Below are 12,853 nucleotides of genomic sequence, written 5' to 3'. Positions count from 1 at the left end.
AGCTGAAGGAACACAGCAGGCCAGGCAGCATTAGAGGAGCAGGAAAGTTGACGGTTCGGTTCGGGACGCTTCTTTCGTAAAAGGGTCTTCTTTTCTGAAGAAGGGTGTCGACACAAAATGTCAACTTTCCTGCTCCTCTGATGCTGCCTGGCCTGCTGTGTTTCTCCAGCTCCACACTGTGTTATTTATGAATACAATTTTTTTTTTTACTGGGACTGAGTAGTTGAAGTAATTTATTTTGTGAATACTTTTGTATTGAAGTGCTTTGTTTTAAAAATAATGAATTCACTAGTAGACTTGAAGAACATTATTATATTTCATCCCTGCAGTCTGACCATGGTGAATACTAGATGAGTTGGCATAAAGGATGGAAGGGCAAAAAGTGGTGGCTGAGAGGAATGCACTAGCATGAGATGCCATAAGGGCTATAAGAGACCATGGATTATGGGCAGAAGAGGATAGGTTGGCATGGAGATATGAGGGGTCATGGTTCAGCAGAGGGACATATGTGGTCATGAAGGAAAAAATGGGCAGTGAAAGTGCGTGGCATCTGTTGACGTTGATGGGGAGTTGGAGGAGGTGTGCAAGTGAGTGCTGGAAGGCAATTTTGTTTGTTGCAATGAAGTTCAGGTCATCAATGTAGGCATTTTCCTCCGCCCATAGGGTCATAGGGTCATAGGGTCATAGCGTACAGAAACAGACCCTTTGGTCCAATCAGTCCATGCTGAATGTAATTCCAAACTAAACTAATCCCACCTGCCTGTTCCTGGCCCATATCCCTCCAAACGTTTCCTATTCATGTACTTATCCAAATGTCTTTTAAACGTTATAATTATATCCACATCCACCTTTTCCTCAGGAAGTTCATTCCACACATGGCCCACCCTCTATGTAAAAAAAATTTATCCCTCATGTCTTTTCTAAGTCTCTCCTCTCACCTTAGAAATGTGTCCCCTAGTTTTGAAATCCCCCATCCTGGGGAAAAGACAACTATCATTAACCCTATCTATACCCATCATTATTTAAACGTGTGTTTGTGTGTGTGTGAGAGCTATATGCTTATTTCTCAAATGGCAGTTCACTCTCAACCTTTGTCGATTTTCCAAATGTCCTCTTTTTTTTATACCCTTGAAGACGCGTCCATTTCTTACACTAGGATAGGTCCCCAGTTGTCAACACCATCTAAGTATTTGGTTTAAATTAATTGGCTGATTCAAGCTAGTTGCCAAAACATCAAAACAAGCCTAAAGTTTTCAATCGCACAGCCAATTGATACATGTTTCAATTTTTAGAACTGTCTGTAATCTACAGCTGCTTACAGACCTATTTTCTATATCAATCTCTAAGTTCTTAAAGGGACCACAAACTGTTCTCCTTTTTATCATTTTTTAACAAACAAATTCTAGCTTCCTGCCTTCCACTTCATAATTAGTCTACACAACTTCATAAAATAGCTAATACAGAAACATGGCTGAGGGATGGACAGGTCTAGCAGCTCAGTATTCTGAGATTTAGATGCTTTAGGAAGGATAGAAAGGGAGACAACAGGGGAGAGGCAGTGGCATTTTTAATTAAGGAAAACATTACTGCTGTAACTAGAGAAGATATTACTGAGGAATCGTCCAACTAAGGTACATGGGTTGAACTCAGAAATAAGAAAATGATCACCTTTGATGGGATTGTACTATAGGTCTCCAATAGTCAGAAGGAAATTGAGGACCAAATATGTAGAGATATCTCAGATAGGGTTGTAATAGTAGGGGATTTTAACTTTCCAAACATTCTCTGGGACTGCCGTAGTGTTAAAGGCTTGGATGGTGAAGCATTTGTTAAATGTGTTCAAGAAAATTTTCTTTATAATATGTAGATGCATCTACTGGAGAAAGAGCAAAACTTGATCTTCTCTTAGGAAATAAGGCAGGGCAAGTGACTGAAGTGTTAGTGAGGGAGCACTTTGGGACCAATAATCATAATCCTATTGGTTTTAAAATAGTTACGGAAAAGGATAGACCTTGTAAAACAGTTAAAGTTCTAAAACTGGGGTAAGGCAAATTGTGATAGTATAATACAAGAACTTTCAAAAGTCGATTGGAATAGACTGTTTGCAGATAAAGGGATGCCTGGCAGGTGGAAGGCTTTCAGAAGTGAGATAACAAGAGTTCAGAGGCATTATGTTCCTGTTCCTGTTAGAGTGAAGGATAAGGCTGGTAAAAGTAGGGAACAATTGGTAAATAAAGATATTGAAGCTCTGGTCAAGAATAAGAAGGAGTTATTTATTAGATATAGACAACTGGGATCAAGTGAAAGAGTATAAGGAGTGTAGAGGCATTCTTGAGAGAAATCAGAAGAGCAAAAAGAGGATATGAGATAGCCTTGGCAGATAAGGTTAAGGATAATCCAAGCAGATTCTCCAAGTACATTAACAGCAAAATAGCAACTAGGGAGAGAATAGGGCCCTTTAACATTCAATGAGGTTGTCTATGTGTAGAACCACAGGGGATGGGAGAGATACTAACCAAATATTTTGCATCAGTTTTTACTGTGGAGAAATAACTGGACGCTGGGGAACTTGGGGGAAATAAATACTAATGTTTTAAAAACGGTGCGCATAGAAAAGGAAGTGCCGGAGGTCTTAAAAAACATGGAGGTCAATAAACCTCCAGGACCTGATCAAGTGTATCCCAGGGTGTTGTAGGAAGTTAGGAAAGAAATTGCAGGGCACCTAGCAGAGATATTAGTATCATCTACAGCCAGGGGAGAGGTGCCAAAGGACTGGAGGGCGGCTAATGTTGTGCCTTCTTTTAAGAAAGGCTGTAAGGAGAAGCCTGGGAGCCTGTAGAACTGAGAGTCTGGTATCAGTGATAGGTAAGTTGTTGGAGGGTATTCTGAGAGATAGGATTTACATGCAGTTAGAGAGGCAAGGACTGATTAGAGATAATCTGTATGGCTATGTGGGTGGGAAATCATGTGTTACAAACTTGGTTGAGTTTTTGAGGACATAACCAATACGTTTGAGGGCAAATCGGTAGACTTTGTCTACATGGACTTTAGTAAAGCCTTTGACTAGGTTTGGCATGGTGGCCTAATTAATAAAGTTGGGTCACATGGAATTCAGGGAGAGCTTGTCAGTTGGATATAGAATTGGCTTAATGGTAGGTCAAGGTCAAAAATCACACGACACCAGGTTATCATCCAACAGGTTTATTTGAAAACACAAGCTTTCAGAGTGTAGCCCCTTTTTCAGGTGAAGTGAGAAAGAAGCACACAGAACACAGAATTTATAAGTAAGTGATCAAAGGGTCACGCAACGGATGTACTAAACAAACCTAAGATGCTGTTCAATCTTTAATCAGTTAGAAGGTTTTAATTGATTAACATGTATATGTAAATTCCTGAATTTCTTTCAAGTCACTGCCCTGAGAGAACTAAAGGCTTTATCATTGTAAAGAAGAGGTGACATTTTAGGTGTTAGGTGTGAGGCCTTGTTTAGAATCCTTGTATTTTGGTTTGGAATCAGAATGATTTTATTTCTAAAGTAGGAATTTATAGAATGCCACATTGACTGACTGTAAATTGTGTGTTTTTTGAACAAAATAGTAGGTGACAGAGTATGGTGGTGGAGCGTTGTTTCTCAGACTAGAGGCAGGCATATATAATATTATTGGGTGGCATGGTGGCTCAGTGGTTAGCACTGCTGCCTCACAGCGCCAGGGAACCAGGTTTGATTCCACCCTTGTGCAACTGTCTGTGTGGAGTTTGCACATTCTGCCCGTGTCTGCATGGGTTTCCTCCGGGTGCTGTGGTTTCCTCCCACAGTCCAAAGATGAACAGGCTGGGTGGATTGGCAATGCTAAATTGCCCATAGTGTTCAAGGATGTGTAGATTAGGTGGGTTATGGGGCATGGGTCTGGGTGGGATGCTGTGAGGGTCGGTGTGGACGTGTTAGGCACACACTGTAGGGATTCTATGATCTATGATATAAACGATTTTGATGAGAATTTAGGAGGCATGGTTAATAAGTTTGTGGATGACACCAAAATTAGTGGCATAATTGACAGTGAAGAAGGTTATCTAAGATTACAAAGAGATCTTGGTCACCTGGGTCAATTGGCTAAGGAGTGGCAGATTTGGATAAATATGAAGGATTGCATTTTTGTAAAACAGACGAGGGCAGGTATTACACAGGTAATGGCAGAGCCCTGGGTAGTGTTGTCAAACAGAGAGACCTAGGGGTTCGGGTACCTTGTTCATTGAAATTGCGTCACAGGTAGACAGGGCGGTCAAGGCGTTTGGCATGCAAGCCTTCATTACTTAGACTGTTGAGTATAGGAGTTGGGGCATCATGTTAAGGTTGTACTGGACATTGGAGAGGCCTCTTCTGGAATACTGTATACGGTTGTGGTCGCCCTGTTATAGGAAGGATATTATTAAATTGGAGAAGGGTCAGAAAACATTTACCAGGATGTTGTCAGGAATGGAGGATTTGAGTTATAGGAAGAGGCTGGATAGGCTGGGAATTTTTTCACTGGAGCATAAGAGGTTGAGGGGTAAGCTTATAGAGATATAAAATATCATGAGGGGCATAGATAAGGTGAATATCAAAGGTCTTTTTCCTAGGTGGAGGGAGTTCAAAATTAGGAACTTCTAAGGTGAGAGGAGAAAGGTTTAAAAGGGACATGAGGGACAACGTTTTCACACAAAAGGTAGTTCGTATGTGAAATGAACTGCCAGGGGAAGTGCAGTTACAGCATTTAAAAGACATTTGGACACGTACATGAATAAACAGAATCATAGAATCCCTACAGTATGGAAGCAGGCCATTTGAGGCCCATTGAGTCCACACCGACTCTCCAAAGAGCATCCTACCAAGGTTAACCCTGTCCTTGTAACCCTGCAGTCCCCAGGGCTAATCCACCTTGCCTGCACATCCCTGGATATTATGGGTAATTTAGCATCACCAATCCACCTAACCTGCACATCTTTGGACTGTGGGAGGAAAACCACACAGACATGGGGAGAATGTGCAAATTCCACTCAGACCGTCACCAGAATCGAACCTGGGTCCCTGGCGCTGTGAAGCAGCAGTGCTAGCCACTGAGCCACTGTGCTGCCAATAGGAAAGGTTTAGAGGGATATGGGCTGAATGCAGGCAAATGGGACTAGTTTAGTTTGGAGAGCTTGGTCAGTATGGAGTGGTCAGTCTGGTGACTGTCTTTTGAGTGAAGGTGCCCAGTCTCATTCTGCAGAAAAAGGATCAAAGTATGATAGTGACATATTGTGAATGTATCTATCATGGTTGAATGACTTGAATGCAGAGTGTTTGATGGGGTGAATGTGAAGCAAAGTTTGTAATTGTGTTACAGATTGGGAGTTTGAAGAGAAGGAGGTACAGTGGTGTGTTGCATTGATTGTCAGAGGATGAGGAATACTGGACACTGGGGAGTTTACGGGGCTGCCGCATTGGTGACGTGCAGAGAGTAGGAGCAGTATTCTAAACTTGGCAGCTTTGCTGAGGTAATTGACTTTCTTTCTATATTGCAGCTAGTTTCTGGATTTAGTCAATAAAAGTGGAGCTGGAAAAGCAAGCAGGTCAGAGAAGCAGGGAAGTCAACGTGTCAGCATGAAACCCTTCGTCAGGACTGGGGATAAGGAGGGGAGCCCAGAAGTAAATAGGAGGAGTATGGGGCAGGGAGGAGGGTAGGTGAGATGGAGATAGGTGGGTGCAGGTTATTGTGGTTGGACAGTGGGAAGGGCGGAGTGGCTCGGTGAGTAGGAAGATAGACAGGTTAGGTCAGGTAGGAAGGGGAGGGCTGGACACGAGATAAGGCTGGGGGTGGAGGGACTTTGAAGTCAATGTAAGCTCCCAAGGTGAGATATGAGGTGTTGTTCCTCCAGTTTAAGGATGGCCTCACTCTGACAGTGGAGGAGGCCAAAGATGGAAACCCTACCTGCATTACCAGCTTCAAAATCTCTCCACCCCCCACCTGTCCATCTTCCCATTCACTTGTCCGCTTCACCGTTCCCACTGTCCAGCCACAATAACCCCCGACCTGCATCCACCTATCTCCATCTCACCTACCTTACCCCCAGCCCCAACCACCCTCACTCTATTTATTTCTGGGTTCCCCTCCCGTCCCCTGTCCTGATGAAGGATTTCAACCCGAAACGTTGACTTCCCTGCTCCTTGGAAGCTATCTGACCTGATGTTTCTTTTCTTTGACCTGCTTTTCCAGCTCCACATTTATTGACTCTAGCTTCCAGCATCTGCAGTCCTTTCTGTCTCCAAGTTTCTGGATTTAATCTTCTTCATGATTTATTCCCATTGGTGTGGTTGTTTCACAGACAGATTTTTTTCCCCCATTGGATCAGGATCTCACTCTTTTATTTACTGCCTGGGGCACGGCCTGAAAACCTTAGTGGGTGTGCTTTGCTGCAACACCATATCTCTTTAGAACTGTTTCTTCACTTCTGCATCCACAGTGCATCTGTGCTTTAGGAAAGGTTGCCCTTGAGAGTCAAGAGAGTTTTTACAGAATGGAAAGAGGTCCTTCAGCCCATTGTTTTCATGCCAGCCATCAAGCACCTATATACTGTAATCCCATTTTCTAGCACTTGGCTTGCAATCTAATATATCTTGGCGTTTCAAGTACTCATCTACTTTTTAAATGCCTGCGGGATCCCCTGCCTCGACCACCCTTTTAGACAGTGAGCTCCAGGTACCCACCACCTTCTGGGTGAAAACCATTTTCCTCAAATCCCCACTAAACCTCCTGCTCCTTACCTTAAGTGTGTGCTCCCTGGTTATTGTTCTCTTTATTAGGGGAACATTTTCTCTTCATCTAATCTATTTATGCCCCTCCTTATAAAATTGTACATTTCAATCAGATCTGCCCTCAGCCTTCTCTGCTCGAAGGAAAACAACTCCAAACCCTGTTTTGATAGCTGGAGCATTCCTGCCCAGGCAACATCCTCGTGAATCTCCTCTTCACCTTCTCCAGGGCAACCACATCTTTCCTATAGTTTGGTGACCAGAACTCTTGCTGTGGCCTAATCAAAGTTATATACAGCTCTATATCTTTTTAAAAATCTTTCTTAATCCGTTCATGGGATGTGGGCATCACTGGCTAGACCAACACTTATTGTTCATCCCTAATTGCCAGTGAGCAATTAAGAATCAGCCCACATTGCTGTGGGTCTGGAGCCACATGTAGGCCAGATTGGTTAAGGATGGCAGATTTCCTTCCCTAAAGGGCATTAGTGAACCAGATGTTTTTTTTTTCCCTGATAACTGCAGTGTTTTCACGGTCATCATTAGGTTGTTACTTCCAGATTTTTTGTGGAATTCGAATTCTACCATCTGCCAAGACAGGATTTGAACCTTAGTCCTCAGAATATTACCTGGGTTTCTGGATTAATAGTCTATTATAATACAATGGCCTACTGTCTCCTTGTTTTTGTATTTAATATCTCAACTAACAAAGATAATTATCCCATATGTGTTCTTAACCACCTTGTCTACCTGTCCTGCTGTTTTCAAGGATATATGGACATGCACACCAAAGTTTCTCTATTCCCGTATACTTCCTAGGTCCTACCATTCTTTGCATACTCTCCTGTATCACACATGCCCAATATCTAGCTTGATTGCTCTTCCTCAAACATTTGATACCTCATGATGAAGTCTTTGGGCTAATTTGATGTGCTGCCAGGGACCATATTAAACAGATATGTACAATGAGCAGTCTGTCCCCAGCATGTTCAGTTTTGGGCGCTACTGAATTTCGAGACAATGATGTTTTCAATAATGAGTTATTGAACATATTTGCCCACAATCTGACCTAGCTCAAGCCTTATTCTTCAACATGTATTTAATGATTTTACTCTAATCAGCTTGCAAGTGGAGCCCTGCAATGCAGTATCAGGCAACTAAGATTAAGCCCAGCTTTTCTCTATTATTGGATATGAGGGACTGAGGACTATGCAGTTTATGTTACCAAATTGAAATCCGAACTGAGGCTCATTGTCCCTAACTTTAACTTTGACAGTCCTCTCCCAAACACCACCAAGAAACAAAAGCAGCTCCCATTAGGCTCAACCCCTACAAAGCACTGACATGGCCAGGAAGGCCTGATCCTTTGGTTGTTATTAGAGTTAGATTGATGTTACTGCTGTATTGGTTCTAGGCTTACTGAACAAATGAAATAATTGTATATTTGGAAAAAAGATTTTTAACACAATACTGCATATTTCTCAGTGATAATTTGTAGAAGTGGAGAATGTTTTAGTATCCAGTTCTGAATCTCTTTACAGCCAACCCTCTGTATTTACAGGTTATGGAAGAAATGAAAATCAGAGAAAGCCAGCAAAACATACATGGGGACCTTAACTATGTCATTTAGGCATGTCCCAGTTAAGACACATTTATATTATAGGCTTTAGCCTCTTTCCTGGATTTGCTGCAGGTATCAGTTACAGATTTCTAAAGGTAACCATCAACAAACCGGGCACTCTTGTACAAGCAGTTTTGCAGACTTGTTCCAGTGGCTGGCTCTTTGAACTTTTTTATTTGGCAGCTTATCCTCTGTTCACATGAGCTTCAGCATTCTGCTTGCCTATCCTAAGCCTCCTAAGTTATTCTTCCCCATGTCCTCACACTAGCAATGCCCCTGTCTGGGACCCAGCTGATTTCTCAACTGCTACAGCAGAATGTCCATTTAGCAGCTCACGAACTGCCACATGGATCAGGCTGGAACACAAAAATGCCTTATTTTGACAACAACAGGGCCTGCCATGTGCCCACAGTAGTTAAATTGGGCGTCTTATATGTCCTATATTTTGGAGAGCGATTTCACAGAATGATCTGCAAGTGACTCAAAAAAAATACATTGAAACTCTATGTAATTTTTAACATATTTCTGACTCTTAGAATAAATGGATCAGCCGCAGTCCAATGTTACAGAGGCGAGTATATCATGTAATGGCAGCTGTCAAGAGAAAACTTTATGTTCTTGGAGGAAATGACTTGGACTACAACAATGATCGGATTTTAGTTCGTCAAATTGACTCTTACAACATCGACACCGACCAGTGGGTACGCTGCCATTTCAACTTACTCACAGGTAGATGTTTTTAGGTTTCCTTTTTGAGAATTCTCTTAACAGGGTAGTTTGATCAAGTTTCTTGCCAAGTATGCTGAAAAAGTTAAATATAACTCTTCAATTACAAACTTTCATTATCACCCCTTTAATGTTTTTATGCTGATTTCTTTGCACCAACATTTTGATACATTGACAGCACTGCCACTATCAAGAGTTACAATCAATATGTATCATGGGTAAAACCATTGTGTTTGCCAGTGGTGAACTGACACCATAATTTGCTGAAAAAACATTTCCTATATGCCACAGCATGAATAGCAGCAAATTGGGAGCAGCCTTGTGAAAATTAAAATAGGTTCATCAGCCTTTAGTACTTGTACATTGGAGAACAAAGGAGTGTCTGATATTAAATAATAATAATGAATGGAACAAAAAGAATTCCCTCGACTTGTACTTCTATTCAAAAACCTTTATGTTATTCCTCCAGCTGTAAACAACATTACTGCACTGCCTGATATACTCGATTGTAAAACATTCCACTGCTACGGTCAACTGTAGAATGCAGGCAGATTAAGAAATAGGCCCAATTTAATCAGTTTTAATGTCCAAGTGTACAAAAGCATTTTACAGTAGGTTATGGATTGACTAAACTTACTTCTGTAAACTCAATGGATATCCTGTTCAAGCTGCCTGTAGACTTTTCCACCTACTCTACAGCTCATTTATGATCCCATGGTACAGAAGATTGCAGCAATGATTTGGCCCGACAAATTCACTGACTGGATCAAGATTTAGGTAGAGAACAAGGTCAGTTGTGCAATCCAACAAGTAGTGAAAGAATGGTCACATCAGCATTTTAAAAACTTACCCTAACTCTACAGATGTAGGAAAAGTAATAGTGTCCACTTGGGCAGGGAAAGTAGAAAAAAAATTCCTTTAAATGGAGAGAGAAGGTAGATCTGTAAAGATTCATTCACAAAATGAGGGTATCGCTGGCTAGGCCAACGCTTATTGGACATCCCTAATTGTCCTCATAGGTGGAGGTGAGCTACCCTGTTGGATCATTGCAGTCCTCGTTGTATAGATATACTCACGGTGGTGCTAGGAAGGAAGTTATGGGATATGGTGCTGGAAAAAAGAAAAATTTCAAATATTGCTGATTTTCTAATTAAAAGCAGAGATAGCTTTTGTTTTGTAACAGTGATGGAACTTTCAAATAGTAAATGGCTTCCAGGAGTGATGGTATTAAATTTAGTGGAATAGATGAAACACTTCTTGTGGCAGAGTTGTACTATCCCTACCCTTGAGCCAGGAGGCCTGGGTTCAAGCCTCACCTGTTGCAGATGTGCACCATAATATGACTGAACAGGTTAATTAAAAATAGCTGGATGACAATCATCTTGGCGTGTGGGAGAAACTTTGGTTCTCATGTGAATCATTAATTCAAAGTAGGGAAACATATGAAATAAGTTTGAAAAGCCTTACAGTGCTTATTCACAGGTTAGGATCACAGGTGTGGTGGTCTGCAAATTGTTCTTCGTTGCCACCTACTAGACTCATTAAAGAGGATGGGTTAATCACATCTGTGCTTTGGTGGAGCCACGTTAGTGTCCCTGCCTCTGGACCTGAAGACCTAGATTTAAGTCCTACCTGCTCCAGAGGTATGTCATAACATCTCTGAACAGGCTGATTGAGAAAAATATCAATAACAATTTAGAAGAGTGAGATTCTGGTTTTCCAAGCAGCAGAAGTAGTAGTGATAGGGTTTATCTAAACAAGTGAAAAAACAAAATGACTGGTTGCTGCACTAAATTCCTGATGATATAATGGAGGATATTTATACACAGATCAGTATTTCCTGTACAACAATGTAGCAGATATTTGTTTTAAACAATGCTAACCTTCAAGTGTTGGAAATCAGTGGTTAAAAATAAGAAAGGAAAATCTTTGCATTTATATAGAAATTTTCATGATACCCAAACCCTGTTAAACACAAGCATTCTTGAAATCTAGTCACTATTGTAATGTACTAGACTGGGAAACAGTGATAGTTATAAATCTCCAAAGCTACAGGAAACTTCTGTTCTATGTTCTATTCATTTAACAAATCTATTACTTTTGTACTTACTGTGTAACATATAAACATATGTGGTGATGAAGTAAGGTTTATGAAAGTGCTAAGAACTAACAAGATCATGAGGAACAGAAATTTAAGTTGACCATTTAGCATATCAAGTCTATTCTGCTGTTCACCAAGATCTTGGTTGATCTTTTATCTCAGTTCTACCTTCATGCTCTATTCCCATATCCCTAAATTCCCTTAGCAGCCAAAAATCTATTCATCTGTCTTCTAAATGGACCCTTGAATGCTTAAACAGATGTTGATATGAACGCTATTGAACAATAGTTGACCTAAACTTCATTTTAAACAGTACCTTGCTCATTGGTCAGGAAAATATCTTTTAATGAAACTTAAATATCTACGTATTTAAACAAAGTTATAAATTGTCAGTTGAGTAAGCCTTGCATTTTCTCACAAAAGGCCAAAATGAATCTGGTGTAGCTGTGCACAATGGAAGAATTTATCTCGTCGGTGGGTATTCCATCTGGACCAATGAGCCATTAGCATGTATCCAGGTGAGTGACTTGGTTTATCTGTTTCTTCAGATTTAGTTTAAAAGAGTAACAATTAAAATATGAGGAAGGGAAAATTATTCATTTTTGTCTATTCTTCAAGATATTACAGAATGCATTAAGTACACGTATCAATTAAGTAAAGTTTATTATTCTAAATAAGAAGAAATTCAACTATAATTAAGTAAGTCTGTGGGTTGCTGAATTATAGAAGCTGCAACGTACAAACTTGACTCAATGTTATGGGGATATATTTTAAGTTCAGACTTTAGAAGATTCATAATAAATTGCACTTAATCAATGATGAGTCTAGATTAAATAAATAATAAGTGAAGATGGTTAATTTTAAGAAGAACATTATTTCAAAAGACTTGTGATTAAATATATATTTATAAATATTTGGAACATAAATGTAATTTTCTATTTTTTTTTGTTTTAGGTTCTGGATGTCAGTACAGAAGGCAAGGAAGAAGTGTTTTATGGTCCAACGCTACCATTTGCTTCCAATGGAATAGCAGGATGTTTTCTCCCAGCCCCTTATTTTACTTGCCCTAATCTTCAGACACTGCAAGTGCCTCACCACAGGATAGGTGCTGTATGAGAGCATAGAACTTATAGGATCTATGTATAATGTGAATGGATGTGATTATAGGTGACAACTACAGTGGTTTTGATATTTTCACCATTTTCTGTGTGTAGTCCAAAGCCTACATCCAATTGCATATATTCCAGTCACGATTACAAACAGGTAGCTTGCCTTTTCATTAATCTATTATAAATACCTTGAATAGCTATTCTCAACGAGAATTGATATATAACTAGTACTATGACAACTCCTGCCTCTTCAGAAAACAAGTTGTAAAATTAGGACTGATAATTTCTGTTACAGATTGTATGGATCAGAAGTGGGTTGGTAGCATGCACATTTTGTGAATCATGTCAGGTGCAATATTTGTGAGAGTATTGGTGTGTGCACAAAGTACACCCATCAGAGATGTGCAGGGCAGGCAGCATTCAACAGTGCTTTAACATCAAACATATAATTTTGGAGCTCGGCATTCCAGCTAATGCCTGTCTAACTCTCTCAAATTGAGCTTTTATTCAGCAGCAGGTAGGAACCC

General features: G+C 40.4%; 1 protein-coding gene across 2 annotated transcripts in view; it reads left to right on the top strand.

Moving 5' to 3' along the window:
- The window catches only part of klhl32 (kelch-like family member 32), a 273,091-nt gene extending 260,702 nt beyond the window's left edge, over positions 1–12,389 (top strand). For both annotated transcript variants that reach the window (XM_048597003.1, XM_048597004.1), the window contains 3 exons: positions 8,927–9,119; positions 11,641–11,735; positions 12,172–12,389. In XM_048597003.1, coding sequence (XP_048452960.1) covers positions 8,927–9,119; positions 11,641–11,735; positions 12,172–12,333 — 450 coding nt within the window. In that variant the 3' untranslated portion in view covers positions 12,334–12,389. The remainder of the gene's footprint in view (positions 1–8,926; positions 9,120–11,640; positions 11,736–12,171) is intronic.
- The last annotated feature ends 464 nt before the right edge of the window (positions 12,390–12,853 follow it).

The sequence above is a fragment of the Rhincodon typus genome, chromosome 5, assembly GCF_021869965.1.
Source record: "Rhincodon typus isolate 14 chromosome 5, sRhiTyp1.1, whole genome shotgun sequence".
NCBI classification, from domain to species: Eukaryota; Metazoa; Chordata; class Chondrichthyes; order Orectolobiformes; family Rhincodontidae; genus Rhincodon; species Rhincodon typus.
Note: the sequence above shows the minus strand (reverse complement) of the source record. Positions and strands in the feature narration are given on the sequence as shown.